This window comes from Ranitomeya variabilis, chromosome 1 (assembly GCF_051348905.1).
Source record: "Ranitomeya variabilis isolate aRanVar5 chromosome 1, aRanVar5.hap1, whole genome shotgun sequence".
Classification (NCBI taxonomy): domain Eukaryota; kingdom Metazoa; phylum Chordata; class Amphibia; order Anura; family Dendrobatidae; genus Ranitomeya; species Ranitomeya variabilis.
Genome location: NC_135232.1, coordinates 335,338,014 through 335,365,717, shown reverse-complemented (window position 1 = coordinate 335,365,717; position 27,704 = coordinate 335,338,014). Strand labels below are relative to the sequence as shown.

General features: G+C 45.4%; 1 protein-coding gene across 2 annotated transcripts in view; it reads left to right on the top strand.

Moving 5' to 3' along the window:
• Positions 1–4,452: 4,452 nt before the first annotated feature.
• LOC143817738 (dehydrogenase/reductase SDR family member 4-like) overlaps positions 4,453–27,704 on the top strand; it is a 77,712-nt gene continuing 54,460 nt past the window's right edge. Inside the window, exons 1-2 of one of the 2 annotated variants that reach the window (XM_077299226.1) lie at positions 4,511–4,574; positions 7,410–7,446. In XM_077299226.1, the coding sequence (XP_077155341.1) occupies positions 7,444–7,446 (3 nt within the window). In that variant the 5' untranslated portion in view covers positions 4,511–4,574; positions 7,410–7,443. Of the gene's footprint in view, positions 4,575–7,409; positions 7,447–27,704 lie in introns of both variants that reach the window. The other variant, XM_077299231.1, reaches the window with a different exon arrangement.

Below are 27,704 nucleotides of genomic sequence, written 5' to 3'. Positions count from 1 at the left end.
GGACCACCGGGGCCCGAGGCCTCTCCTGCGCCCCCCGGCCCCACGGCGCCCCGTGTGGCCGCCCTGCCCGCCCTGTTGAAGAAACGGCCCTGAGCCCTAGTATGGAGCTACTCCATTCCCTGTTATCCACCCCCACGCAGTGTCCACAGCCGATTGAATAATCACAGACAACAGGTCTCGGGTATAACAGCTGCTTTACTTCAGCAGAACGGGGAGATATAAAATGTAGTAATGTTTTACAGTTCACATGGGGAATCCACGGCCAATAGAGTTCAGGATTGGATTCTGATTCTGACACAGAAATGAGTTTCTGGAGCTTTAAGGACCTGTATTAGTTAGAAGCAGTACTTGCAGGTAATTATAAGAGAATTCAAAGTCTTTTGGGGCATATAAGTAGAAAATGAGATAATGTATATAGTCAAGGTATTTACAGACGTGGTGTCCTGTATCCATTTCACAGCTTGTCGTGGTCCATGTAGAAATATACTTGAAGTAAATAACGGATAATTCGCGGTGAGGCGGGAGACCCTCAATTTCCTCAACATGCTGTTCTTCTGTGCACTTCAGTGCGACCTAATGCTGGAGAAGCACTGGTAAGTCCGGACAGCGCAAGACCCAGGGTTAAAAGAAAAATGTAAAAGTCTTTAGCCATCTTGGCTGTAGAAGCCAAGGGAAAAATCCTAGGCATTAGGCCTGGCTGTAAGTCTTTAGATGAATAACATGAAAAGAAGGATGAACCTCCAGGCATGGAGCCTGGAGGGGGTGAGGAGACCCCTCAACTGAAGTCTGCTCTGGGTCACGTCTTGTATCAGACTCCCCAGAGATTGGAACTTTTCAGATCCCTGACTTGTCTAGACAGAGACTGGAGGTAGCTTCCCCTATTGAATCTTGGAGACAGACTCTCTGACCAATAGGATCTATGCTCAATTCTGTGTGAGATTGTACATTGTCAGAATAATATAAATCATGTGTTTCACAAGCAGATGGTGCTGGAACACACCAAAGGAAAAGTGCACTTAAAGGGAACCTGTCACCCCCAAAATGGCTGGTGAGGTAAGCTCACCGGCATCAGGGGCTTATCTACAGCATTCTGTAATGCCGTAGATAAGCCGCCAATGTTACCTGAAAGAGGAGAAAAAGACGTTAGATTATACTCACCCAGGGGCGGTCCCGTTGCGGTCCGGTCGGATGGGTTTCTCCGCTCCGCTCCGGCGCCTCCCATCTTCATTCCATCAAAATGAAACGTAAAATAACGGACACAACTTTCTCATTCTACGTTTCTTTTTATTTTTTAATTTTCCAACTTTATCTCTATTTTTCTTAAAACAAATACATTATACATACGTGTGTTAGTTGTGCTGTAGAGAAGAGTCATCAGTCTGACTCTCTTCAAAGAGTAAGTACATCCTGAGGAACCATTCAGCTGATTTTTACTGCTGTAGCGCCAACTCAAACAGCAAATGGGACTTTTTATTATTGATGGCTATATGACCATTTACTGCCCTTACTGCTGTATGGGGCCCGGTCAGCAGCAGATTCGGGGCCCCACTGTTGTGCTTCTACTGATCGGGCCCCAATAATATCTGGTTCCCATAATACTGTATAGAGGACTATGTGGTTTCCATAATACTGTATGGAGGACTGTAATGTCTGGTCTAAAAGGATAAGGCCGGCGTCACACTCGGCGTAAGACAATACGGTCCGTTTTTTACGTCCGTACTACGGCCGTAATACGGACAAATGTTCCCAAAATAGTGATCCGTAGTCAGGGTGTGTCAGCGTATTTTGCGCATGGCATCCTCCGTATGTAATCCGTATGGCATCCGTACTGCGAGATTTTCGCGCAGGCTTGCAAAACCGACATCTAATGGATTTATGTGCTCAAATGTTAGGGAAAACATATATACAGTATATATATATATATATATATGTCATTGAGACACATATATATATATTCTGTATTTAGATTTCATTCAGCGCGATATCTGTGAACAGCCGGTAATTCAATTGCCGGCTTTTCATTTCTCCTGCACAAACCCGACAGGATATGAGACATGGTTTACATACAGTAAACCATCTCATATCCCCCTTTTTTTCCATATTCCACACTACTAATGTTAGTAGTGTGTATGTGCAAAATTTCAGCGCTGTAGCTGCTGAAATAAAGGGTTAAATGGCGGAAAAAATTGGCGTGGGCTCCCGCGCAATTTTCTCCGCCAGAATGGTAAAGCCAGTGACTGAGGGCAGATATTAATAGCCAGGAGAGGGTCCATGGTTATTGGCCCCCCCGTGGCTAAAAACATCTGCCCCCAGCCACCCCAGAAAAGGCACATCTGGAAGATGCGCCTATTCTGGCACTTGGCCACTCTCTTCCCACTCCCTGTAGCGGTGGGATATGGGGTAATGAAGGGTTAATGCCACCTTGCTATTGGAAGGTGACATTAAGCCAGATTAATAATGGAGAGGCGTCAATTATGACACCTATCCATTATTAATCCAATTGTTGGAAAGGGTTAAAACACACACACACACACACACACACACACATGATTTAAAAGTATTTTAATGAAAGAAACACAGCGGTTGTTGTAATAATTTATTGCTCTCTCATTCCATTTTCAGACCCTCGCTTGGCAAAACAATAAACACACAAGATACATACCCTCTCTGATGAACTGTCACGTCCCACGAAGTAATCCATCTGAAGGGGTTAACTAATATTACAGGCAGAGCTGCGATAAACCACTCGCTCGTGCCTGTAATCCCCGGGTGCTGAAAGGAAAGCAGTGATCTATACTTACATTCAGTCGCGGTGATGCGCCCCTGCTGGATGTTCTCATGAACTGCAGCCTGGGAACTTTTTCCCACGCTCCAGGTCATATGAGGACATCCACCAGGGGGCGCATCACCGCGACTGAAGGAAATGTAGGTCAATGACCTATAGTTACCTTCAGTCGCGGTGATGCGCCCCCTGGTGGATGTCCTCATATGACCTGGAGCGTGGGAAAAAGTTCCCAGGCTGCAGTTCATGAGAACATCCAGCAGGGGCGCATCACCGCGACTGAATGTAAGTACAGATCCAGCTTTCCTTTCAGCACCCGGGGATTACAGGCACGAGCGAGTGGTTTATCGCAGCTCTGCCTGTAATATTAGTTAACCCCTTCAGATGGATTACTTCGTGGGACGTGACAGTTCATCAGAGAGGGTATGTATCTTGTGTGTTTATTGTTTTGCCAAGCGAGGGTCTGAAAATGGAATGAGAGAGCAATAAAATATTACAACAACCGCTGTGTTTCTTTCATTAAAATACTTTTTAATCATGTGTGTGTGTGTTTTAACCCTTTCCAACAATTGGATTAATAATGGATAGGTGTCATAATTGACACCTCTCCATTATTAATCTGGCTTAATGTCACCTTACAATAGCAAGGTGGCATTAACCCTTCATTACCCCATATCCCACCGCTACAGGGAGTGGGAAGAGAGTGGCCAAGTGCCAGAATAGGCGCATCTTCCAGATGTGCCTTTTCTGGGGTGGCTGGGGGCAGATGTTTGTAGCCACGGGGGGGCCAATAACCATGGACCCTCTCTAGGCTATTAATATCTGCCCTCAGTCACTGGCTTTACCACTCTGGCGGAGAAAATTGCGCGGGAGCCCACGCCAATTTTTTCCGCCATTTAACCCTTTATTTCAGCAGCTACAGCGCTGAAATTTTGCACATACACACTACTATCATTAGTAGTGTGGAATATGCAAAAAAAAGGGGATATGAGATGGTTTACTGTATGTAAACCATGTCTCATATCCTGTCGGGTTTGTGCAGGAGAAATGAAAAGCCGGCAATTGAATTACCGACTTTTCACTAACAGCGCTGCGTATTTCTCGCAAGTCACACTGCAGGTCCGTGTGGAATCCGTATTTTTCTCGCCCCCATAGACTTTCATTAGCGATTTTTTTTGCGCAATACGCTGACAAACGCAGCATGCTGCGATTTTGTACGGCCGTAGAAAGCCGTATAATACTGAACCGTAATATACGGCTAATAGGAGCAGCCCCATTGAGAAGCATTGTGCCGTATGTTATGCGAGTTTTACGGACGTAGTTTCTGCGCTCTTACGTCCGTAAAACTCGCCAGTGTGACGCCGGCCTAAGCCTGCAGTCACTGTGTGTGACTGCAGACTTGTGAACCCCCCAGGGCATCGTGCGCTGCGAGGATTCACTGGTTTCTGAATTATTGTAGAATTTACAATAGATATCACTCATGTAATGTAAGAAGTGAAATCTTTGGCAGTGTACTATACCTATATTTCTCTGCCATATCTGTGCCCACGAAAACCTGGAGCCGGCACTGTGTGTTTGGAGTGGCTGACTCCCTTTAGTGTGACAGGTTGCCTTCAAGCTCTTCATGTCAGGCCGCTAGCAATAAGGAGGCTGAACAAACAGTGAGAGGCGTTGGCCAGCAGAGGGAGCCAGAGGCCCGCAGAGGGAGCCAGAGGCCCGCAGAGGGAGGAGCTGCCCAGCACACAGGAAAGAGAAGAGCTGAGTTCTATGAGGACAGCACGGTTAGCTGCAGGTTTGTTTGCTGCCTATATCCTTCATATACAGTAATGGAGTAGTTGCAGAGGGGCCGGAGAATGACTTGGGGCTGTTCACAGCCCACCGCCTGCCATAATAGCAGATAAGCTTTTCTTAAATTCTGCTGTAGTATATAGGGGTCAAATACATAACTGGGATTGCGTCCCTAAGCCAAGGGGGCGATTTCTGGTTATATTGTTTATGACGATAAGAGTTTGTGTTTAGTTCTCCTCTGCTATGCTGTGTTAGGCCGGGGACAGACGACTGTGTGAAAAATCGTCCGTGTCATCCTGAAAATCGGACATTTTTCATCAAAATTGCCGTCCGTGTGTGACGTCATTTCTCATACATTTACGTAAAAAATGTACTTGATCAAATCTAGTTTCCTAAGTTAATACTGGCAATATATTGGTAAAAATTGGATGCCAAACAGATGTCCTGTGTGGGATCTGATTTTTTTTTTGCGTGGGTGAGTTTTATCTGACACTCGGAAGAGAACATGAATGCTGTGTATTTTTTATTTTATTTTTTTTTACACTTGGTCCATGTGAAAAAACCCGTCTGAACAGCACTATTGAATAAGATTGATCAGGGTGCTGTGTAATTTTGACTCAGACAGAAAACGCCCATATTATACACTCATCTGAACAAGCCCCTGGCTAGTGTCGTCGTTCCCAATTGGACTAAGGCTACGTGCACACGTTGCGGATTTGCCTTAGGAATTTCTGCTGCAGATTCTTCCTTCTCTTGCCAGAAAACGCAGGTGCGGTTTTTGATGCGTTTTTCCATGCGGATTTGTATGCATTTTTGAAAGCTAAATAAAGATCTGTTATTGACAACAACAAAAAATTTGTGATGTAATTTCTTGTCCAACCTCCTCTTTTACATTTGTCCAACCCACACTCCATTACACATAGATAGATAGATAGATAGATAGAAGGAATGCGGCCGGCGTCACACTAGAGAGTTTTACGGACGTATGAGAGGCGCAAAAACAACACATTGCACACGGACCAATGATTCTCTATGGGGCAGCTCCTATCTGCCGTATATTTCGCAGCCGCATTTTACGGGCGTAGAAAAGCGTCATTGCGTATCAGCGTATTGCGCAAAAATTCCGCCAATGAAAGTCTTGCCAACCGATTACATACAGAACACTGTTTTGGGAAGATTTCGGCGTATTGCGCCCATAAAATCCAGACCTTATTTTCCTATGCCAAGTGTGACGCCAGCCTGAGATAGATAGGTAGAAGGAATGAGATGGATAGATGTAGATAGATATATGGATAGTTAGGCTACTTTCACACATCATTTTGTTTCCGTCAGGCAGGATCGGGCGAATTTTTGAAAAAACGGATTCGTTACAAATAGTGAAAAACTGATGCAACTGATCCGTTTTTTTTTTTTAAAGAGAGAGCGAACGGAAAAAGTGCATGAAAAAACAGATTCAGAGGCCAGATTCATCATTTAACATCTCAGTTTCATACGTTTTTTGCCGGATCCGTTGCTGGGCGTTTTTTTTCACCGGACAGAAAAACCGTTCCTCTGTATGTGTTTTCCGTCCGGCGGAGACAGCTTTTTTGAAGGATCCGGCTAAAAACGGATGAAACATGTGGCCATCAGGCGCTAATACAACTCTATGAGAAAAAACGGATCCATCAGAAAAAAAAAACAGATTGTTTTTTTTTCAAAACTCGCCGGATTGTGCCTGATGGCAAAAACCTGATGTGTGAAATTAGCCAGATATATGGATAGATACATCTATGTATCTATAGATATATCTATAGATAATATAGCAAAAAAGGAACAGCACAACTCTTTACTTATCTTCGGGTGCAAGGCCCCCAGGTGATCCGTCCAATGATTACACCAATATACAAGTATTCAAAAAAAGAGGCAGCACTCCATTTCTTCTGTGCAAGCGTGGAAGATTTAATCAACCCACATGTCTGGGCGACGTTTCGGCTTCAAATGAGCCTTTCTCAAGCTTGAGAGCCTCATTTTGAGCCGGAACGTCGCCCAGACATGTGGGTTGACAATCTTCCACGCTTTCACAGAAGAAATGGAGTGCTGCCTCTTTTTTTGAATACTTATATCTATAGATAGATATATCCATAGATAGGCCGATGTTGATTAATGAACATAAAGAAAAAAACGGGAAAAAAACGGCATGGGCTCCCGCGCAATTTTCTGCGCCACAGGGGGAAAGCCGATGGCCGGGGGACAATATTTGTAGCCTGGGAAGGGGTTAATACCCATGGCCCCTTTCCAGGCTATGAATATCAGCCCACAGCTGTCTGCGTAGCCTTTACTGGCTATTAAAATAGGGGGACCCCCCAAAAAAATGACGTGGGGTCCCCCTATATTTTATAGCCAGAAAGGCTACGCAGGCAGCTGCGGGCTGATATTCATAGCCTAGAGAGGGGCCATGGTTATTGGCTTTCGCCCCGGCTACAAATACCAGCCCCCAGCTGCCCCAGAAATGGCGCATCTGTGATATAGCACCCTCAGTGACACACTGACAGGAGACAATGGCTCCTGCAGTGCATCACTGAGAGGTTACTGTAGTTCACTGGTCTCACTTTATGCTATTGCGGCGTGGGAACTTTCATACACAGCAATGCCAAAAGTGAGACTAGGGACTATTTTTTTTACAGTGGTGGAGGAATACAGTGCGGAAGGATGCCTGCCTCCCGTCATTGTATTCCTGGAGCCCCTAGAGAGTGGTCGCATCAGCTGATGCTGCTGCTCTCCATGGGAGATCGTCGTGGGACACTCGTGGATTTCTGCGAATCAGGGAGTATATTGTTTGTTATTTTAATATTTTTTACAGGTGACACTGGCTTCGGGGAACAAAGTGACAAGTGATGGTGAGTATGTAATCTATGTTATATGTACTGTATGTTATATGTATGTACTGTATGAATGTACTGTATGTACACTCACTGGCCACTTTATTAGGTACACCTGTCCAACTTCTTGTTAACACTTAATTTCTAATCAGCCAATCACATGGCGGCAACTCAGTGCATTTAGGCATGTAGACATGGTCAAGACAATCTCCTGCAGTTCAAACCGAGCATCAGTATGGGGAAGAAAGGTGATTTGAGTGCCTTTGAACGTGGCATGGTTGTTGGTGCCAGAAGGGCTGGTCTGAGTATTTCAGAAACTGCTGATCTACTGGGATTTTCACGCACAACCATCTCTAGGGTTTACAGAGAATGGTCCGAAAAAGAAAAAAAATCCAGTGAGCGGCAGTTCTGTGGGCGGAAATGCCTTGTTGATGCCAGAGGTCAGAGGAGAATGGGCAGACTGGTTCGAGCTGATAGAAAGGCAACAGTGACTCAAATCGCCACCCGTTACAACCAAGGTAGGCCTAAGAGCATCTCTGAACGCACAGTGCGTCGAACTTTGAGGCAGATGGGCTACAGCAGCAGAAGACCACACCGGGTACCACTCCTTTCAGCTAAGAACAGGAAACTGAGGCTACAATTTGTACAAGCTCATCGAAATTGGACAGTAGAAGATTGGAAAAACGTTGCTTGGTCTGATGAGTCTCGATTTCTGCTGCGACATTCGGATGGTAGGGTCAGAATTTGGCGTAAACAACATGAAAGCATGGATCCATCCTGCCTTGTATGGAGCATCTTTGGGATGTGCAGCCGACAAATCTGTGGCAACTGTGTGATGCCATCATGTCAATATGGACCAAAATCTCTGAGGAATGCTTCCAGCACCTTGTTGAATCTATGCCACGAAGAATTGAGGCAGTTCTGAAGGCAAAAGGGGGTCCAACCCGTTACTAGCATGGTGTACCTAATAAAGTGGCCGGTGAGTGTATGTATTGTATGTTATACGTATGTTATACGTTGTATGTTCTGTCATATGTTGTATGTACTGTCATATGTCATATGTTGTATGTTTTATGTACTCATATGTTGTATGTACTGTCATATGTTGTATGTTCGTGTTTTTTTTTTGTTTTTTTTTCATTCAACACATTAGCCGAATGATGGGACTACTACTGTCCCATCATTGGCTACTGTGTCAATCACTGTCACTGTAGCAGGCATCTTCTGATGGGACTTGTAGTCCCATCGGATGATGCCTGCACGCGCGCACACCCCCAAGGACTCCCGACAGCCCGCCGCAGACCCCCCACAGCCCGGCACAGGCCCCTCACAGCCTGGCGCAGACCCCCGACAGCCCGCTGCAGACCCCTCACAGCCTGGCGCAGACCCCCGACAGCCCGCTGCAGACCCCTCACAGCCCAGCGCAGACCCCTCACACCTCGGCGCAGACCCCTCACAGCCCGGCGCAGACCCCCCACAGCCCGGCACAGACGCCTGACAGCTCCGCGATCCCTGCATACCCCCGCGATCGCCCCGCAGACCCACACAAACACCCGCACACAGACACGCACATCTTCCCCGCACACACACAGTCTCCGCCCACACACTCTTCCCCTCCCGATCTGCAGTGTTTCTCACAGCAAAACACAGATCTTCTTTAGATCTGCGGTTTTGCTGCGGATGTGCCCGACTCAATGCAAGTCAATGGGTGCAGAAACGCTGCAGATCCGCACAAATAAATGACATGCTTCTTCTTTTAACCCGCAGCGTTTTCAGTGCGAAGTTTTCCGCACCATTAGCACAGCATTTTTTTCCATTGATTTACATTGTACTGTAAATCACTTGCGGATCTGCAGCGTTTCTGTGCGGTAAAAAACGCTGCGGATCCGCAGGAAATCCGCAACGTGTGCACATAGCCTAAATCAGATTTCAGCCTTAAGGGAGTTGTGCATGTGTATCGGTCTGCCCAATCTGACCTCATATAAGTTACTACTTGTATACAGCATGTGTCGAAATGTATACTCTAGTGGTGCCTCTCTGAATGGCTCTGAGTTTATACAGATCATTAATGCTTGGACCCCCATTGTCCTACTATAATCTGTTTTTTGTATTTTTGCGGATTTACCAAAAATCAGTCTGGAAAAATCCGCAAGACTTTCCGCAACGTGTGCACGCAGCCTCACTCTTCCACGTTGAAATGGTAATGCCAAGAAGGAAAATTCTTGAACTTAAAGGGAACCTGTCACCCCCCCCCCCAGGCATTTGTAACCAAAAGACCCACCTTGTGCAGCATTAATGCTGCATTCTGACACGGTGGCTCTTTTAGTTCTTGTTCCTGGCACTGCTGCAATAATCGTTTTTGAAATTTGTCCCTCATACCTCGAAATCGCCACGGGGGCAGGTCTTTCCCCCCTAATCCAGACGCACCACAACCGTCAATCATGGCCTCTGCGCACCGGGCGCCGCCTCCTCTTCCTTCATTAGCATCCCGGTGCCTGCGCTGTTATTTTTTTTTCGGGCATGCGCAGTTGCGCTGCCCTTCGAACCTTCAGCGCAGGCGCCGGGGACGATAATGAAGAGGAGGCGGCGTCTGGAGGCCACGAGTGACGGCTGTGGTGTTTCTGTGTTAGAGGGGAAGACCTGCCCCGTGGTGGTTTCGAGGTATGAGGGACAAATTTCAAAAGCGATTATTGCAGCAGTGCCAGGAACAAGAACTAAAAGAGCCACCTTGTCAGAATGCAGCATTAGTGCAGCACAAAGTGGCTCTTTTAGTTACAAACGCCTGGGGGGGAGGGGGGACAGGTTCCCTTTAAGGAAATTACAAGATCAATACACATTAGTAGTACACAGATGATTGAAAAAAATGGAAACATTTTCCAAATATCTCGATTTTTTCAGTATTGAGGATGAGCGTCATGTACAGAAATACTTACACCTACATGCTTGGGCATACTATCGACAATTACAATTAATGGTTGTCTGAGGAATGTTCTTCCACGCTGAATGCATTTGGGCACACAAATCATCAACATCCGCTGCTAGCAGCTCCCTCTTTAACTGCCAAAAATAACATCTCAGATGTGCTTGATGGGAGACAAATCTGGAGCCGCTTTAGGCCGTGGTACCACGTTTAGGCCACACAGGCTGTCCACAGGTAGCACAAGCAACATGCCATCTGGCATTGTCGTGTTGAAAAAATGGTGACTGAGACACATTGGAGAAATGGCCATACCACTGGTTCCATAAACAAGTCAACATGATGCTGAGCTGTTAGTGGACCTAGAATGAAGACTAGAGAGGGTCTGACTACCATATATTATGTCGGCCTACACCAAAGTCCAGGAATAGAAGTGGTGTGATGTTTCTTAGTGAAGGCCTCTTCATAGCGTTGTCCACATGGTCTCCAGACCAAGTTCGACTGTCATTGTGTCCAAGTCAAAATCAGGATGCAGGGGGTAGAGCTCCTTGACAGCCATCCGGGTCACTATAGCCATCAAAGTTGCTTGATCACTTGCTAGTCAATGCAGTGCTAACAACTTGCGTAGCCTAGGGATGCTCCTGCATCTCTATGCTATACAATCGATCAGCCTTCAAAAAATGAAAGTCCTATAGTGAGACAAAGTAAAAAAATGAAACTTTTTTTGAAAAAATATAAAAAAAATATATAAAAAATCGTACTGATTAACCCCTTACTGACCTCGGACGGGATAGTACGTCCGAGGTCAGCTCCCCTGCTTTGATGCTGGGCTCCGCGGTGAGCCTGCATCAAAGCCGGGACATGTCAGTTGTTTTGAACAGCTGACATGTGCCCGCAATAGCGGCGGGTGAAATCGCGATTCACCTGCCGCTATTAACTAGTTAAATGCCGCTGTCAAACGCAGACAGTGGCATTTAACTACCGCATCTGGCCGGGCGGCCGGAAATGACGCCATCGCCGACCCCCGTCACATGATCGGAGGTCGGCGATGCTTCAGAATGGTAACCATAGACCTCTATGGTTACTGATCTCCGGCAGCTGTGAGCGCCACCCTGTGGTCGGCGCTCACAGCACACCTGATTTTCTGCTACATAGCAGCAAACAGCAGATCGCTGCTATGTAGCAGAGGCGACCGTGCTGTGTCTGCTTCTAGCCTCCCATGGAGGCTATTGAAACATGGCAAAAGTTAAAAAAAAAAAAAGTTAAAAAAAATGTGAAAAAAATATATATAAAAGTTTAAATCCCCCCCTTTTCGCCCCAATCAAAATAAATCAATAAAAAAAAAAATCAAACCTACACATATTTGGTATCGCCGGGTTCAGAATCGCCCGATCGATCAATAAAAAAAGCATTAACCTGATCGCTAAACGGCGTAACGAGAAAAAAAATCGAAACGCCAGAATTACGTTTTTTTGGTCGCCGCGACATTGAATTAAAATGCAATAACGGGCGATCAAAAGAACATATCTGCACCAAAATGCTATCATTATAAACGCCAGCTCGGCACGCAAAAAATAAGCCCTCAACTGACCCCAGATCACGAAAAATGGAGACGCTACGAGTATGGGAAAATGGCGCATTTTTTATTTTTTTTTTAGCAAAGTTTGGAATTTTTTTTCACCACTTAGGTGAAAAATAACCTAGTCATGTTAGGTGTCAGTGAACTCGTACTGACCTGGAGAATCATAATGGCAGGTCAGTTTTAGCATTTAGTGAACCTAGCAAAAAAGCCAAACAAAAAACAAGTGTGGGACTGCACTTTTTTTTGCAATTTCTCTGCACTTGGAATTTTTTTCCCGTTTTCTAGTACACGACATGGTAAAACCAATGATGTCGTTCAAAAGTACAACTCGTCCCGCAAAAAATAAGCCCTCACATGGCCATATTGACGGAAAAATAAAAAAGTTATGGCTCTGGGAAGGAGGGGAGTGAATAACGAACACGGGAAAACAGAAAATCCCAAGGTCATGAAGGGGTTAAATATTTTTGTTAAAAAAATATAAACAATAAATATAAGTATACATATTTGGTATTGCCCCATCCGGAATGACTCGGCCTATAAGGGTAAGTCTCCACGTTCAGGATTGCATCAGGATTTGGTCAGGATTTTCCATCAGTTTTTGTAAGCCAAAACCAGGAGTGGGTGATGAATACAGAAGTGGTGCATATGTTTCTATTATACTTTTCCTCTGATTGTTCCACTTCTGGTTTTGGCTTACAAAAACTGATGGAAAATCCTGACCAAATCCTGATGCAATCCTGAACGTGGAGACTTACCCTAAGGGTATGTGTCCACATACAGGAAACGCTGCGTTTTTGACCCAGTGCTGAGCCGCAGTGTCAAAAACGCAGTGTCCAGATGTTACAGCATAGTGGAGGGGATTTAATGAAATCCCGTCTCCACTGTGCATTAAAAAACGCATGCGTTTTTCCCGCAAGTTTTTTCCAAACGCAGCATGTTGCTACAATGAGCAAAACACGCAGGTACACCGCAGGTGACCTGCCAGTGACCTCAGGTGCATTTTTGGTCAGGATTTTACCTGCATAAAATCCTGACCAAAGCCTGAAGCAAACCTGAACGTGGACACATACCCTAAAACTGTCCAACTAGTTAAAACCCCTTTAGTGAACACCGTTAAAGCATTATTTTTTTTATTTATTTTTTATTTTTTTATCATCATACCGCCGAACAAAAAGTGGAATAAAACGCAATAAAAAAGATGAATATAAATATGGTACTGCTGAAAACATCATCTTGTTCCGCAAAAAACAAAATGTCCTACATCTCCATCAGCGGAAAAATAAAAAAGTTATAGCTCTCAGAATGAGGCTGGAGTCACACACAACGTATAAAAATATCGTCTATTTTTTACAGACCAAATACGCAGAAATGTTCGCTGAACAGTGATCCGTATGTCATCTGTTGTCAAGGTGTGGCTGCGTATTTTGCGCATGTAAACCTACGTACAACATCTGTATGGCGAGATTTTCTCTCCGGCTTGCAAAGTGGACATATAATGGATCCATGGGCTCAAATATTCGTGAAAACATATATACAGTGTCTATATATACATATATATGTCAGTCAGACACACACACACATATATATATATATATATATATATATATATATATATATATATATTATAGCGCCATTTATTCCATGGCGCTTTACATGTGAGGAGGGGTATACATAATGAAAACAAGTACAATAATCTTAAACAATACAAGTCACAACTGGTACAGGAGGAGAGAGGACCCTCCCCGCGAGGGCTCACAATCTACAAGATATATATATATATATATATATATATATATATATATATATATATATATATATATTTCATATTTCATACAGCGCTAGCTAGCAAAAAAGCCGGTAATTCAATTGCCGGCTTTTGCTAAATAATTCCCACACCCGACAGGATATGAGACATGGTTTACATATAGTAAACCATTGCATATCCGTTGTATTTTTACATACCCCTCACTAATAATGTTAGTAGTGTATGTGTGCACAATTTGGGAGTTGTAGGTGTTAAAATAAATGGTTAAATCATGGAAAAAACTGGCATGGGCTCCCGCGCAATTTTCTCCGCCAGAGTGGAAAAGCCAGTGACGGAGGGCAGATATTAATAGCCTAGAGAGGGACCATGGTTATTGCCCCCCCCCCCCGCCCCGGCTAAAAACATCTGCCATCAGCCACCCCAGAAAAGGCGCATCTGTAGGATGCGCCTATTCTGGCACTTAGCCACTCTCTTCCCACTCCCCTGTAGCGGTGGGATATGGGGTAATAAGGGGTTAATGTCGCCTTGCTATTGTAAGGTGACATTAAGCCTGGTTAATAATGGAGAGGTGTCAATAAGACACCTATCCATTATTAATCCAATAGTAGGAATGGGTTAAAATAAACACACACATTAAGAATAAAGTATTTTAATGAAAGAAAGAAAGACACAGGTTTTAAAATCTTTATTGTACGCTCAATCCAACTGAAGACCCTCGCTCTCCTGGAAAAATTGCAAAATGAAAAAGCAACACTATCCCATACCTGTCCGCCATACAGTCATGTCCCACGCAGTAATCCATCGCAAGGGGTTAAATTCATTTACAACCAGGAGCGGTGCTAATGCGACCACTCCTGGCTGTTAAACACTGGGGAATGAATGAAATGCAGGGGGCGGAGCTTTGGTGACTAGCGGTGCCATCACCGAAGCTGCGCCCTTTGGTGGCATAAACTTATATGAACTGTAGCGTGAGAAAATATGCAGAAAAATTCCCACGCTACAGTTCAAATGAGTTTATGCCACAAGGGGGCGCAGCTTCAGTGATGGCACCTCTAGTCACCGAAGCTACGTTACCTTCATTTCATTCAATCCCCAGTCTTTTACAGCCAGGAGCGGTCGCATTAGCAGCGCTGTAACTGTATTTAATCCCTTCAGATGGATTTACATCGTGGGACATGACTGTATGGTGGACAAGTATGGATTGTTGTTTTTTTTTCCTTTTTTTTACAGAACGAAGGTCGTCAGTTGGATTGAGCGTACAATAAAGATAATAAAACCCCATGTGTTTATTTCATTAAAATACTTTATTCTAGTTATTTTAACACAGCTTCCAAATTTTGCAAACACAAACTACTAACATTATTTATTAGTGAGGAATATGTAAAAATATAACGGATATGAAATGGTTTACTGTATATAAAACATGTCTCATATCCTGTCGGGTTCAGTAAGGAGTTAGCAAAAGCCGACAATTGAATTACCGGCTTTTATGCTATCTAGCTCTGTATTAAATATATATATGTATATATAATATATATGTGTGTGTGTGTGTGTGTCAATGATATATACCTATTCTATGTGTAGACATTTATTTTATCTATTCTATTCTAACCTGTCAGTGTGATTTTACGGTACACCGCACTGAATTACCGGCTTTTCTATAGAACACCGGTGCATATTTCTCGCAAGTCCGTGTGTAATCCGTATTTTTCTCGACTCTATAGACTTTCATTTGCGTATTTTTTCTCTGAATACGCTGACAAACGCAGCATGCTGCGATTTTCTCAGCCTGTTAAATACGGCCGAGAAATATATATCTGATGGTAGCTGTCCCATAGAGAAACATTGGTCCGAGTGTAATGCGTTGTTTTTGCGCCTCTCATACGTCCGTATTTCTCTCTAGTGTGACCCCGGCCTAAAGCTGTACAAAAATAATAAATTTTTCTATAAAATAGTTTTTATTGTGTAAAAGTGCCAAAACACAAAAATAGTATAAATGGAGTATTGCTGTAATCATACTGACCTGAAGAATAACGCTGGCTTATCAATTTTACCACACGCGGAACGTCATTTAAAGAAAAAAAACCTCCTGAATTACTGTTTTTTTTGTTCATTCTGCCACCCAAAAATCGTAATAGAATGCGATAAAAAAACGTAATGTTCCTAAAAATGATACCAGTAAAAACGACAACTCATTCCGCAAAAAAAGAGAAAAAGTCAACTTGTTCCTTAGAAAATATGGAAAAATTATAAGTCCCAAAATATGGCAATGCAAAAACTAGTTTTTGCAAAAAAAAAGCAAACATCTTTTAGTGTGTGACAGCAGCCAAACATAAAAACCCGATATAAATCTGGTATTGCTGTAATTGCATTGACCCGAAGAATAAAGTTGCCTTATACCGCACGAAAAAAATAAAATCAATTCATCTGCTGTTGATTTGTTCATTCTGCCTCCCAAAGATCACAGTAAGGCTCGGTGCACATTTATCGTGCGCTGAGTACTTACATCATTGTTTCCGTGTAAATCTCTGAAATATGTGATTCAGACGGAAACCCCTGCAGAAGATTCCCTATAATGAGGTAGATGTAGACACTGTGGACACTGTCTGGCCTATGACCCAGCGGTGGTGGTGTCCGTATTTTTAGGATTGCATAAAAGTGCAGTTGGCCACAGTTTTGTGCACTTCTGAAAAGAAGGGCACCGCAGAACAGAGGCTAGACAGAGTCCAGAGTAACTCTCCTGCTTCATTATAGTGAATGGATCCCTGGTGGGTTTCATCTGAATCATGTCACGCGGAGATTTAAATGGAAGCCGCAATGTAAGTGGTCAGCTGTTGTGATCTGGTGGCCTAGGAGCAGCATGAGACGTACTCTGGAGAAGGTGGTACCTGTACTGACCGCAGACCCTGAACCTAACACCGAAACTAGAAGTAGCCGTGGAATGTACCTAGCACTCCCTGGACATCTCGACACAGCCGGAGGACTAATTACCCCTAGAGATAGAAAAGGCAAAGCTATCTTGCCTCAGAGAAAATCCCCAAAGGATAGGCAGCCCCCCACAAATATTGACTGTGAGAGGAGAGGGAAAAAACATACACAGACTGAAATGAGAATTTATCAAAGGAGGCCACTTCTAGCTAAATAGAAAGGATAGGACAGAGTACTATGCGGTCAGTATAAAAACACTAGAAAATATCCACCACAGAAAATACAAAATCTCCACAGCTAACTAAAGATATGGAGGGTATATCTGCATCACCAGAGATACCAGCTAGGCTAAAAAAATCCTTATACAGACCAAGCTGGACAAGACAAAGCATAGAAAAGAACTGAACAATAAGACCACAGCATGTGGACAGCAAAATCAAGGCCAGAACTTATCTTTGAAGAAATGAACTGTAAAGCAGAAGAGACCAGGCAGGGATGTGAATCCTCCAGGAACAATGGACAACTGGCACTGACTAAAGGGTGAAGCAAGACTAAATAGCCCAGCCAAAATTGCACAAAGTGAACACACCTGATAAATGCTGCGATTCAGAGACCACTACCACTTACAACCACCGGAGGGAGCCCAAGAGCAGAATTCACAACAGTCAGCATAGAGATAAATGCGATACCAAACGTTATGTAAAATGTTCCCAATACAAGCTTCAACTCAATCCACAAAAAAAGCAAGTGCCCACTATGATCTGTCATCTGTTAACGGAAACTGAAAAAGAGGGTGGGAGAGATTACCCATCTAAAATACTAATTATTAAAGCAGGAACTTTCCCTGCAAAACTATTTATGCTCCAATATTAACTATTAATGTTGAACTTGGCTATTAATAATTAATATAAAACTTTGTAATACCTTAACGTTATCTGTTCCTTATACTTGTTCCAGTTGTGGCCAAAGGTATTGACACCCCTGCAATTCTGTCAGATAACACTCAGTTTCTTCCTAAAAATGATTACAATCACAAATTCTTTGGTATTATTATCTTCATTTAATTTGTCTTAAATGAAAAAACACAAAAGAGAATGAAGCAAAAAGCAAAAACATTGATCATTTCACACAAAACTCCAAAAATGGGCCAGACAAAACGATTGGCACCCTCAGCCTATGGGCTCAGTTCCACATGCGAGACATACGTACGTGTCTCGCAGGTTAAAACCCTCTTCTGGTGCCGGCACTCGGGAGCGGAGCGTGCGGCCGCACAGCAACACATGGAGCTGCACGCTCCGCTCCCAAGTGCCGGCGCCAGAACAGGGTTTTAACCTGCGAGACACGGACGTATGTCTCGCATGTGGAAATGAGCCCTAATACTTGGTTGCACTACCTTTAGCCAAAATAACTGCAACCAACCGCTTCCGGTAACCATCAATGAGTTTCTTACAATGCTCTGCTGGAATTTTAGACCATTCTTCTTTGGCAAACTGCTCTAGGTCCCTGAATATTTGAAGGGTGCCTTCTCCAAACTGCCAGTTTTAGATCTCTCCACAGGTGTTCTATGGGATTCAGGTCTGGACTCATTGCTGGCCACCTTAGAAGTCTCCAGTGTTTTCTCTCAAACCATTTTTTAGTGCTTTTTGAAGTGTGTTTTGGGTCATTGTCCTGCTGGAAGACCCATGACTTCTGAGGGAGACCCAGCTTTCTCACACTGGGCCCTACATTATGCTGCAAAATTTGTTGGTAGTCTTCAGACTTCATAACGCCATGCACATGGTCAAGCAGTCCAGTGCCAGAGGCAGCAAAGCAACCCCAAAACATCAGGGAACCTCCACCATGTTTGACTGTAATGACCGTGTTCTTTTCTTTGAATGCCTCTTTTTTTCTCCTGTAAACTCTATGTTGATGCCTTTTCCCAAAAAGCTCTACTTTTGTCTCATCTGACCAGAGAACATTCTTCCAAAACGTTTTAGGCTTTTTCAAGTAAGTTTTGGCAAACTCCAGCCTGGCTTTTTTATGTCTCGGGGTAAGAAGTGGGGTCTTCCTGGGTCTCCTACCATACAGTCCCTTTTCATTCAGACGCCGACAGACACAAATTAGAGAAGCATCACATGATTTTTCGGACAGTGCCAATACTTTTGTCCACCCCCTTTTTATGTTTGGTGTGGAATTATATCCAATTTGGCTTTAGGACAATTCTTTTTGTGTTTTTTCATTTAAGACCATTTAAATGAAGATAATACCAAAGAATTTGTGTTTGCAATCATTTTCAGGAAGAAACTGAGTATTATCTGACAGAATTGAAGGGGTGTCAATACTTTTGGCCACAACTGTATATACAGTGGGGGAAATAAGTATTTGATCCCTTGCTGATTTTGTTGGGTTGCCCAACAAAATTTATGAACAGTCTATAATTTTAAGGGTAGGTTAATTTTAACATTGAGAGATAGAATATCAAAAATAAAATCCAGAAAATCACATTGTATAAATTTATATAAATGTATTTGCATTTTGCAGTGAGAAAAAAGTATTTGATCCCTCTGGCAAACAAGACTTAATACTTGGTGGCAAAACCCTTGTTGGCAAGCACAGCAATTAGACTGTTTTGCAGTTGATTTACGCACTTGTCAGGAGGAATTTTGGTCCACTCCTCTTTGCAGATCATCTCTAAATCCCTAAGATTTTGAGGCTGTCGCTTGACAACTCGAAGCTTCAACTCCCTCCATAAGTTTTTTATGGGATTAAGGTCTGGAGACTGGCTAGGCCACTCCATGACCTTAATATTCTTCTTTTTGAGACACTCCTTTGTTGCCTTGGCTGTGTGTTTTGGGTCATTGTCTTGCTGGGAGACCCAGCCACAACCCATTTTTATTGTCACTCAGGATTTTACGGTACATGGCTTCATCCATTCTACCATTGATACGATGAAGTAGTCTTGTGCCCTTAGCAGAGAAACAACCCCAAAACATAATGTTTCCACCTCCATGCGTGACAGTGGGGACGGTGTTCCCACCATAGTGTTCTCACATAATACCGCCATATAGATCACACATAATACCGCCATAGTGTTCTCACATAATACCGCCATATAGATCACACATAATACCGCCATAGTGTTCTCACATAATACCGCCATAGTGTTCTCACATAATACCGCTATATAGATCACACACAATACCACCATATAATTCTCACAATACTGATCAAGCATAATACCACCATACAGATCACATAATACCGTCATATAGATCTCACATAATGCCATAATACAGCATGACCCCTGCAGCTCCTGTTATCGCACGCATTGAGTTGTGTGTGCAATGGGGAAAGACATGCAGGGGGGGGAAGGAATGCATAGGATAGGATTAGATACACGGCTCAGCAGACAGTATCACACAGGATAGGATTAGATACACGGCTCAGCAGACAGTATCACACAGGATAGGATTAGATACACGGCTCAGACCGTATCACACAGGATAGGATTAGATACATGGCTCAGCAGACAGTATCACACAGGATAGGAGTAGATACATGGCTCAGACCGTATCACACAGGATAGGATTAGATACTTGGCTCAGCAGACAGTATCACACAGGAGCGGATTAGATACACGGCTCAGGCTACTTTCACACTTCCGTCTTTAGGGATACGTCACAATGCGTCGTTTTGGAGAAAAAACGCATCCTGCAAAGTTGCCCGCAGGATGCGTTTTTTCCCCATTGACTTACATTAGCAACGGATTGCGACGTATGGCCACACGTCGCATCCGTCGTGCAACAGATGTGTCATGTTTTGGTGGCCAAGGCGCAAAAAAAAAAGTTCACTGTAACGTTTTTTGTCCGTCGGTTCTGCTTTTTCCGACCTCGCATGTGCAGCCGGAACTCCGCCCCCTCCTCCCCGCTCATCACACTGGGCAGCGGATGCGTCGTAAGACTGCATCCGCTGCCCACGTTGTGCTAAACTTAGCACAACGTACGTCGGGCCGACAGAAGTGTGAAAGTAGCCTCAGCAGTCAGTATCACACAGGAGAGGATTAGATACACGGCTCAGCACAGTATCACACAGGATAGGATTAGATGCATGGCTCAGCACAGTATCACACAGGATAGGATTAGATACATGGCTCAGCACACAGTATCACACAGGATAGGATTAGGTACACGGCGCAGCAGACAGTATCATACAGGATAGAATTAGATACACTGCTCAGCAGATAGTATCACACAGTATAGGATTAGATACATGGCTCAGCAGACAGTATCACACAGTATAGGATTAGATGCATGGCTCAGCATAGTATCACACAGTATAGGATTAGATACATGGCTCAGCAGACAGTATCACACAGTATAGGATTAGATGCATGGCTCAGCAGACAGTATCACACAGGAGAGGATTAGATACATGGCTCAGCATAGTATCACACAGTATAGGATTAGATGCATGGCTCAGCAGACAGTATCACACAGGATAGGATTAGATACACAGCTCAGCAGACAGTATCACACAGTATAGGATTAGATACATGGCTCAGTACACAGTATCACACAGGAGAGGATTAGGTACACGGCGCAGCAGACAGTATCATACAGGATAGGATTAGATACACAGCGCACCAGACAATATCACACAGGAGAGGATTAGATACACGGCTCAGCACAGTATAGTGATAGATACACGATATGATGTCCTGTGAGGAGCTGCAGTGAGAGGCAGGGTCAGAGCAGCACAGAGAGCCTCCCCCTCCCCCCTGTTACCTCTGCAGCTCCTGAGGACATCAGACCGCAGCACTTCACCCTCTCTAGCGATTCTAGAGATCACAGCCACACACCAAGCAGCATAGCAGAGGACAGGGAACGGCCGACTGCTGACTGTGAAAGGGGAGACAGCTGGAGCTGTCCCTCCTATAACAGCGCAGCTCTCAAGTCACAGTGGAGCTCACACACTGTCTGCTGAAGAAAGATGGCGCCGACCTCCTGCCTCTGCTGTGATGTGGAGACAGCCCAGGGGGCGTGGCCAGATCACAGCAGGGAGCAGCTCAATGATAGTTATGGGGTCGGCCGCTGACCGCAGCCTCCTATGCCCAGGGCTGCCGTATTTGCAGAGTGTAAGTCGTGCAGGGACTCTTACACTCCTGCAAAGCAAAATGGCGGCGCCCAGTGGCTGCAAAAATAATTAATAATAAAAAAGATATTAAAGCTAAAAAAAATAGTTTTTGTTTTAAAAATAATTGTTTATATAAACAATCATTTTTAATACAAAAACAAAATTGCGGCACCTTCCCTTTAAGGCAATTGAGACCAAATAATGGAGGAGGGGGCTTCTGATACATACACCTGTTGGGAATTCATGTGGAATACATGTGGGGGATTATACATATATTCCTTGAGGGGTCTAGTTTCCAAAATGAGGTCACTTGTGAGGGCTTTCCACTGTTTAGGCACATCAGGGGCTCTCCAGATGGGAAATGGTGTCTGCTAATGATTCCAGCAAATTTTGCGTTAAAAAAGTCACATTGCGCTTCCTCCCTTCCCAGCTCTGCTTTGCGCGCAAACAGTGGTTTTCCCCTACATATGGGGTATTGTCATACCTCCCAACCGTCCCGGATCCCGCGGGACTGTCCTGATTTTGACGGTCAGCCCCGGGATCCCGGGTGGGACACTAATGTCCCGCACTACGTGCCTAGGGCGGGGACAATGCAGGGGGCGGCACCTGAGTAGCTTAGGTTTGTGGCTGTTTTTTTTTTCTTATACATGCTGGGTCTCCTCCCGACCGATCCCGCCCCCCTCCCCCCGCCCCCTGTGTGTGCGGCGCTGCCACGCTGAGGCAGAGAGCCAGCAGCGATCAAGATGAGAGGTCAGCGACTCACTTCCTCCTGTGTGTGCACGGAGCTCCGGCTTCTCCTGCTCTTAGCTGCTATCCCGGCAGAGGAGGAGAGATGGGGGAGGTGCCGGGACAGTGCAGAGCTGTGAGCAGCCGGAGAAACTGAAGAGCTGCACATGGACAGATCAGCCGCCCCTGCACCACAGAGGAGATTGTGTGTGTGTGTGTGTGTGATGTGATGTGTGTGTGTGATGTGTGTGTGTCATTGTGTGTGTGTGATGCTGCATTTGTGTGTGTGTCATGTGTGTATGAGGTATCTGGTGTGTGTGATGGCTGGGTGTGTGTGTGATGGCTGGGTGTCTGTGTGTGATGGCTGGGTGTGTGTGTGTGTGATGGCTCTGTGTGTGTGTGTGTGATGGCTGGGTGTGTGTGTGTGTGATGGCTGCGTGTGTGTGATGGCTGCGTGTGTGTGTGATAGCTGCGTGTGTGTGTGTGATGGCTGCGTGTGTGTGTGTGATGGCTGCGTGTGTGTGTGTGATGGCTGCGTGTGTGTGTGTGATGGCTGGGTGTGTGTGTGTGATGGCTGCGTGTGTGTGTGTGATGGCTGCGTGTGTGTGTGGCTGCGTGTGTGTGTGATGGCTGCGTGTGTGTGTGTGATGGCTGCGTGTGTGATGGCTGCGTGTGTGTGTGATGGCTGCGTGTGTGTGTGATGGCTGCGTGTGTGTGTAATGGCTGCGTGTGTGTGTAATGGCTGCGTGTGTGTGTGTGTGTGTGATGGCTGCGTGTGTGTGTGTGTGATTGCGTATGTGTGTGATGGCTGTGTGTGTGTGTGTGTGATGGCTGCGTATGTGATGCATTTGTGTCAAAGCTGCATGTGTTTGTGAGCTGCGTTTGTGATGCTGCGTGTGTATGTGTGATACTGTGTGTGTGATGCTGCATGTGTGTGAGCTGTGTGTGTGCTGCGTGTGTGTGAGCTGTGTGCGTGTGCATGTGTGTGAGCGTGTGTGTGAGCTGCGTGCCTGTATGTCATTATACAGTATGGAGAACTGTGGCCATTATACAGTATGGAGCATCATGTGCGGTCATTATACAGTATGCAGCATCATGTGCGGTCATTATACAGTATGAAGCATCATGTGCAGCCAGCATACAGTATGGAGCATCATGTGTGGCCATTATACAGTATGGGGCATCATGTGTGGTCATACGGTATGGAGCATCATGTGCAGTCATTATACAGTATGGAGCATCATGTGCGGCCATTATACGGTATGCATGCCGTCATTATACAGTATGGAGCATCATGTGCGGCCATTATACAGTATGGAGCATCATGTGCAGTCATTATACAGTATGGAGCATCATGTGCGGCCATTATACGGTATGCATGCCGTCATTATACAGTATGGAGCATCATGTGTGTTCATTATACAGTATGGAGCATCATGTGCGGTCATTATACAATATGGAGCATCATGTGCGGTCATTATACAGTATGGAGCATCATGTGTGGCCATTATACAGTATGGAGCATCATGTGTGGCCATTATACAGTATGGAGCGTCATGTGTGGCCATTATACAGTATGGGGCATCATGTGTGGTCATTATACGGTATGGAGCACTGTGTGGCCATATTTTTTTGTTTAGAACTATTGTATATGAAACAGTGTGATCAGCAATGCTAAATGGGTGTGACTAATTATGAATGGGTGTGGTCAGAGGCGTGGCCTAAAATTTGTCCCTCTTTCCCATCTTCAAAAGTTGGGAGGTATGAGAAAGTATGTGCCCCCCACATCCTCCTCCGGGGGCTTCTCTGTCCTCATCTACATCTATAGACATTAATATGGAGAAAGTATGTGCCCCCCACATCCTCCTCCGGGGGCTTCTCTGTCCTCATCTACATCTATAGACATTAATATGGAGAAAGTATGTGCCCCCCACATCCTCCTCCGGGGGCTTCTCTGTCCTCATCTACATCCATAGACATTAATATGGAGAAAGTATGTGCCCCCCACATCCTCCTCCGGGGGCTTCTCTGTCCTCATCTACATCTATAGACATTAATATGGAGAAAGTATGTGCCCCCCACATCCACCTCCGGGGGCTTCTCTGTCCTCATCTACATCCATAGACATTAATATGGAGACAGTATGTGCCCCCCACATCCACCTCCGGGGGCTTCTCTGTCCTCATCTACATCCATAGACATTAATATGTAGAAAGTATGTGCCCCCCACATCCTCCTCCGGGGGCTTCTCTGTCCTCATCTACATCCATAGACATTAATATGGAGAAAGTATGTGCCCCCCACATCCACCTCCGGGGGCTTCTCTGTCCTCCTCTACATCCATAGACATTAATATGGAGAAAGTATGTGCCCCCCACATCCTCCTCCGGGGGCTTCTCTGTCATCTACATCCATAGACATTAATATGGAGAAAGTATGTGCCCCCCACATCCTCCTCCGGGGGCTTCTCTGTCCTCATCTCCATCCATAGACATTAATATGGAGAAAGTAAGTGCCCCCCACATCCTCCTCCGGGGGCTTCTCTGTCATCTACATCCATAGACATTAATATGGAGAAAGTATGTGCCCCCCACATCCTCCTCCGGGGGCTTCTCTGTCCTCATCTACATCCACAGACATTAATATGGAGAAAGTATGTGCCCCCCACATCCTCCTCCGGGGGCTTCTCTGTCCTCATCTCCATCCGTAGACATTAATATGGAGGAAGTATGTGCCCCCCACATCCACCTCCGGGGGCTTCTCTGTCCTCATCTACATCCACAGACATTAATATGGAGAAAGTATGTGCCCCCCACATCCTCCTCCGGGGGCTTCTCTGTCCTCATCTACATCCATAGACATTAATATGGAGGAAGTATGTGCCCCCCACATCCACCTCCGGGGGCTTCTGTGTCCTCATCTACATCCATAGACATTAATATGGAGAAAGTATGTGCCCCCCACATCCACCTCCGGGGGCTTCTCTGTCCTCCTCTACATCCATAGACATTAATATGGAGAAAGTATGTGCCCCCCACATCCACCTCCGGGGGCTTCTCTGTCCTCATCTACATCCATAGACATTAATATGGAGAAAGTATGTCCCCCCAACATCCTCCTCCGGGGGCTTCTCTGTCCTCATCTACATCCATAGACATTAATATGGAGAAAGTATGTGCCCCCCACATCCTCCTCCGGGGGCTTCTCTGTCCTCATCTACATCCATAGACATTAATATGGAGAAAGTATGTGCCCCCCACATCCTCCTCCGGGGGCTTCTCTGTCCTCATCTACATCCATAGACATTAATATGGAGAAAGTATGTGCCCCCCACATCCTCCTCCGGGGGCTTCTCTGTCCTCATCTACATCCATAGACATTAATATGGAGAAAGTATGTGCCCCCCACATCCACCTCCGGGGGCTTCTCTGTCCTCATCTACATCCATAGACATTAATATGGGGAAAGTATGTGCCCCCCACATCCTCCTCCGGGGGCTTCTCTGTCCTCATCCACATCCATAGACATTAATATGGGGAAAGTATGTGCCCCCCACATCCACCTCCGGGGGCTTCTCTGTCCTCATCTACATCCATAGACATTAATATGGGGAAAGTATGTGCCCCCCACATCCACCTCCGGGGGCTTCTCTGTCCTCATCTACATCCATAGACATTAATATGGAGAAAGTATGTGCCCCCCACATCCTCCTCCGGGGGCTTCTCTGTCCTCATCTACATCCATAGACATTAATATGGAGAAAGTATGTGCCCCCCACATCCTCCTCCGGGGGCTTCTCTGTCATCTACATCCATAGACATTAATATGGAGGAAGTATGTGCCCCCCCACATCCTCCTCCGGGGGCTTCTCTGTCCTCATCTACATCCATAGACATTAATATTGGGGAAAAGTATGTGCCCCCCACATCCTCCTCCGGGGGCTTCTCTGTACTCACCTACATCCATAGACATTAATATGGAGAAAGTATGTGCCCCCCACATCCACCTCCGGGGGCTTCTCTGTCCTCCATCTACATCCATAGACATTAATATGGAGAAAGTATGTGCCCCCCACATCCACCTCCGGGGGCTTCTCTGTCCTCATCTACATCCATAGACATTAATATTTGGGAAAAGTATGTGCCCCCCACATCCTCCTCCGGGGGCTTCTCTGTACTCATCTACATCCATAGACATTAATATGGAGAAAGTATGTGCCCCCCACATCCACCTCCGGGGGCTTCTCTGTCCTCATCTACATCCATAGACATTAACATGGAGGAAAGTATGTGCCCCCCACATCCACCTCCGGGGTCTTCTGTGTCCTCATCTACATCCATAGACATTAATATGGAGAAAGTATGTGCCCCCACATCCACCTCCGGGGGCTTCTCTGTCCTCATCTACATCCATAGACATTAATATTGGGGAAAAGTATGTGCCCCCCACATCCTCCTCCGGGGGCTTCTCTGTCCTCATCTACATCCATAGACATTAATATGGAGAAAGTATGTGCCCCCCACATCCTCCTCCGGGGGCTTCTCTGTCCTCATCTACATCCATAGACATTAATATGGAGAAAGTATGTGCCCCCCACATCCTCCTCCGGGGGCTTCTCTGTCCTCATCTACATCCATAGACATTAATATAGAGAAAGTATGTGCCCCCCACATCCTCCTCCGGGGGCTTCTCTGTCCTCACCTACATCCATAGACATTAATATGGAGAAAGTATGTGCCCCCCACATCCACCTCCGGGGGCTTCTCTGTCCTCATCTACATCCATAGACATTAATATGGAGAAAGTATGTGCCCCCCACATCCTCCTCCGGGGGCTTCTCTGTCCTCATCTACATCCATAGACATTAATATGGAGAAAGTATGTGCCCCCCACATCCTCCTCCGGGGGCTTCTCTGTCCTCATCTACATCCATAGACATTAATATAGAGAAAGTATGTGCCCCCCACATCCTCCTCCGGGGGCTTCTCTGTCCTCACCTACATCCATAGACACTAATATGGAGAAAGTAAGTGCCCCCCACATCCTCCTCCGGGGGCTTCTGTACTCATCTACATCTATAGACATTAATATGGAGAAAGTATGTGCCCCCCACATCCACCTCCGGGGGCTTCTGTGTCCTCATCTACATCCATAGACATTAATATGGAGAAAGTAAGTGCCCCCCACATCCTCCTCCGGGGGCTTCTGTACTCATCTACATCTATAGACATTAATATGGAGAAAGT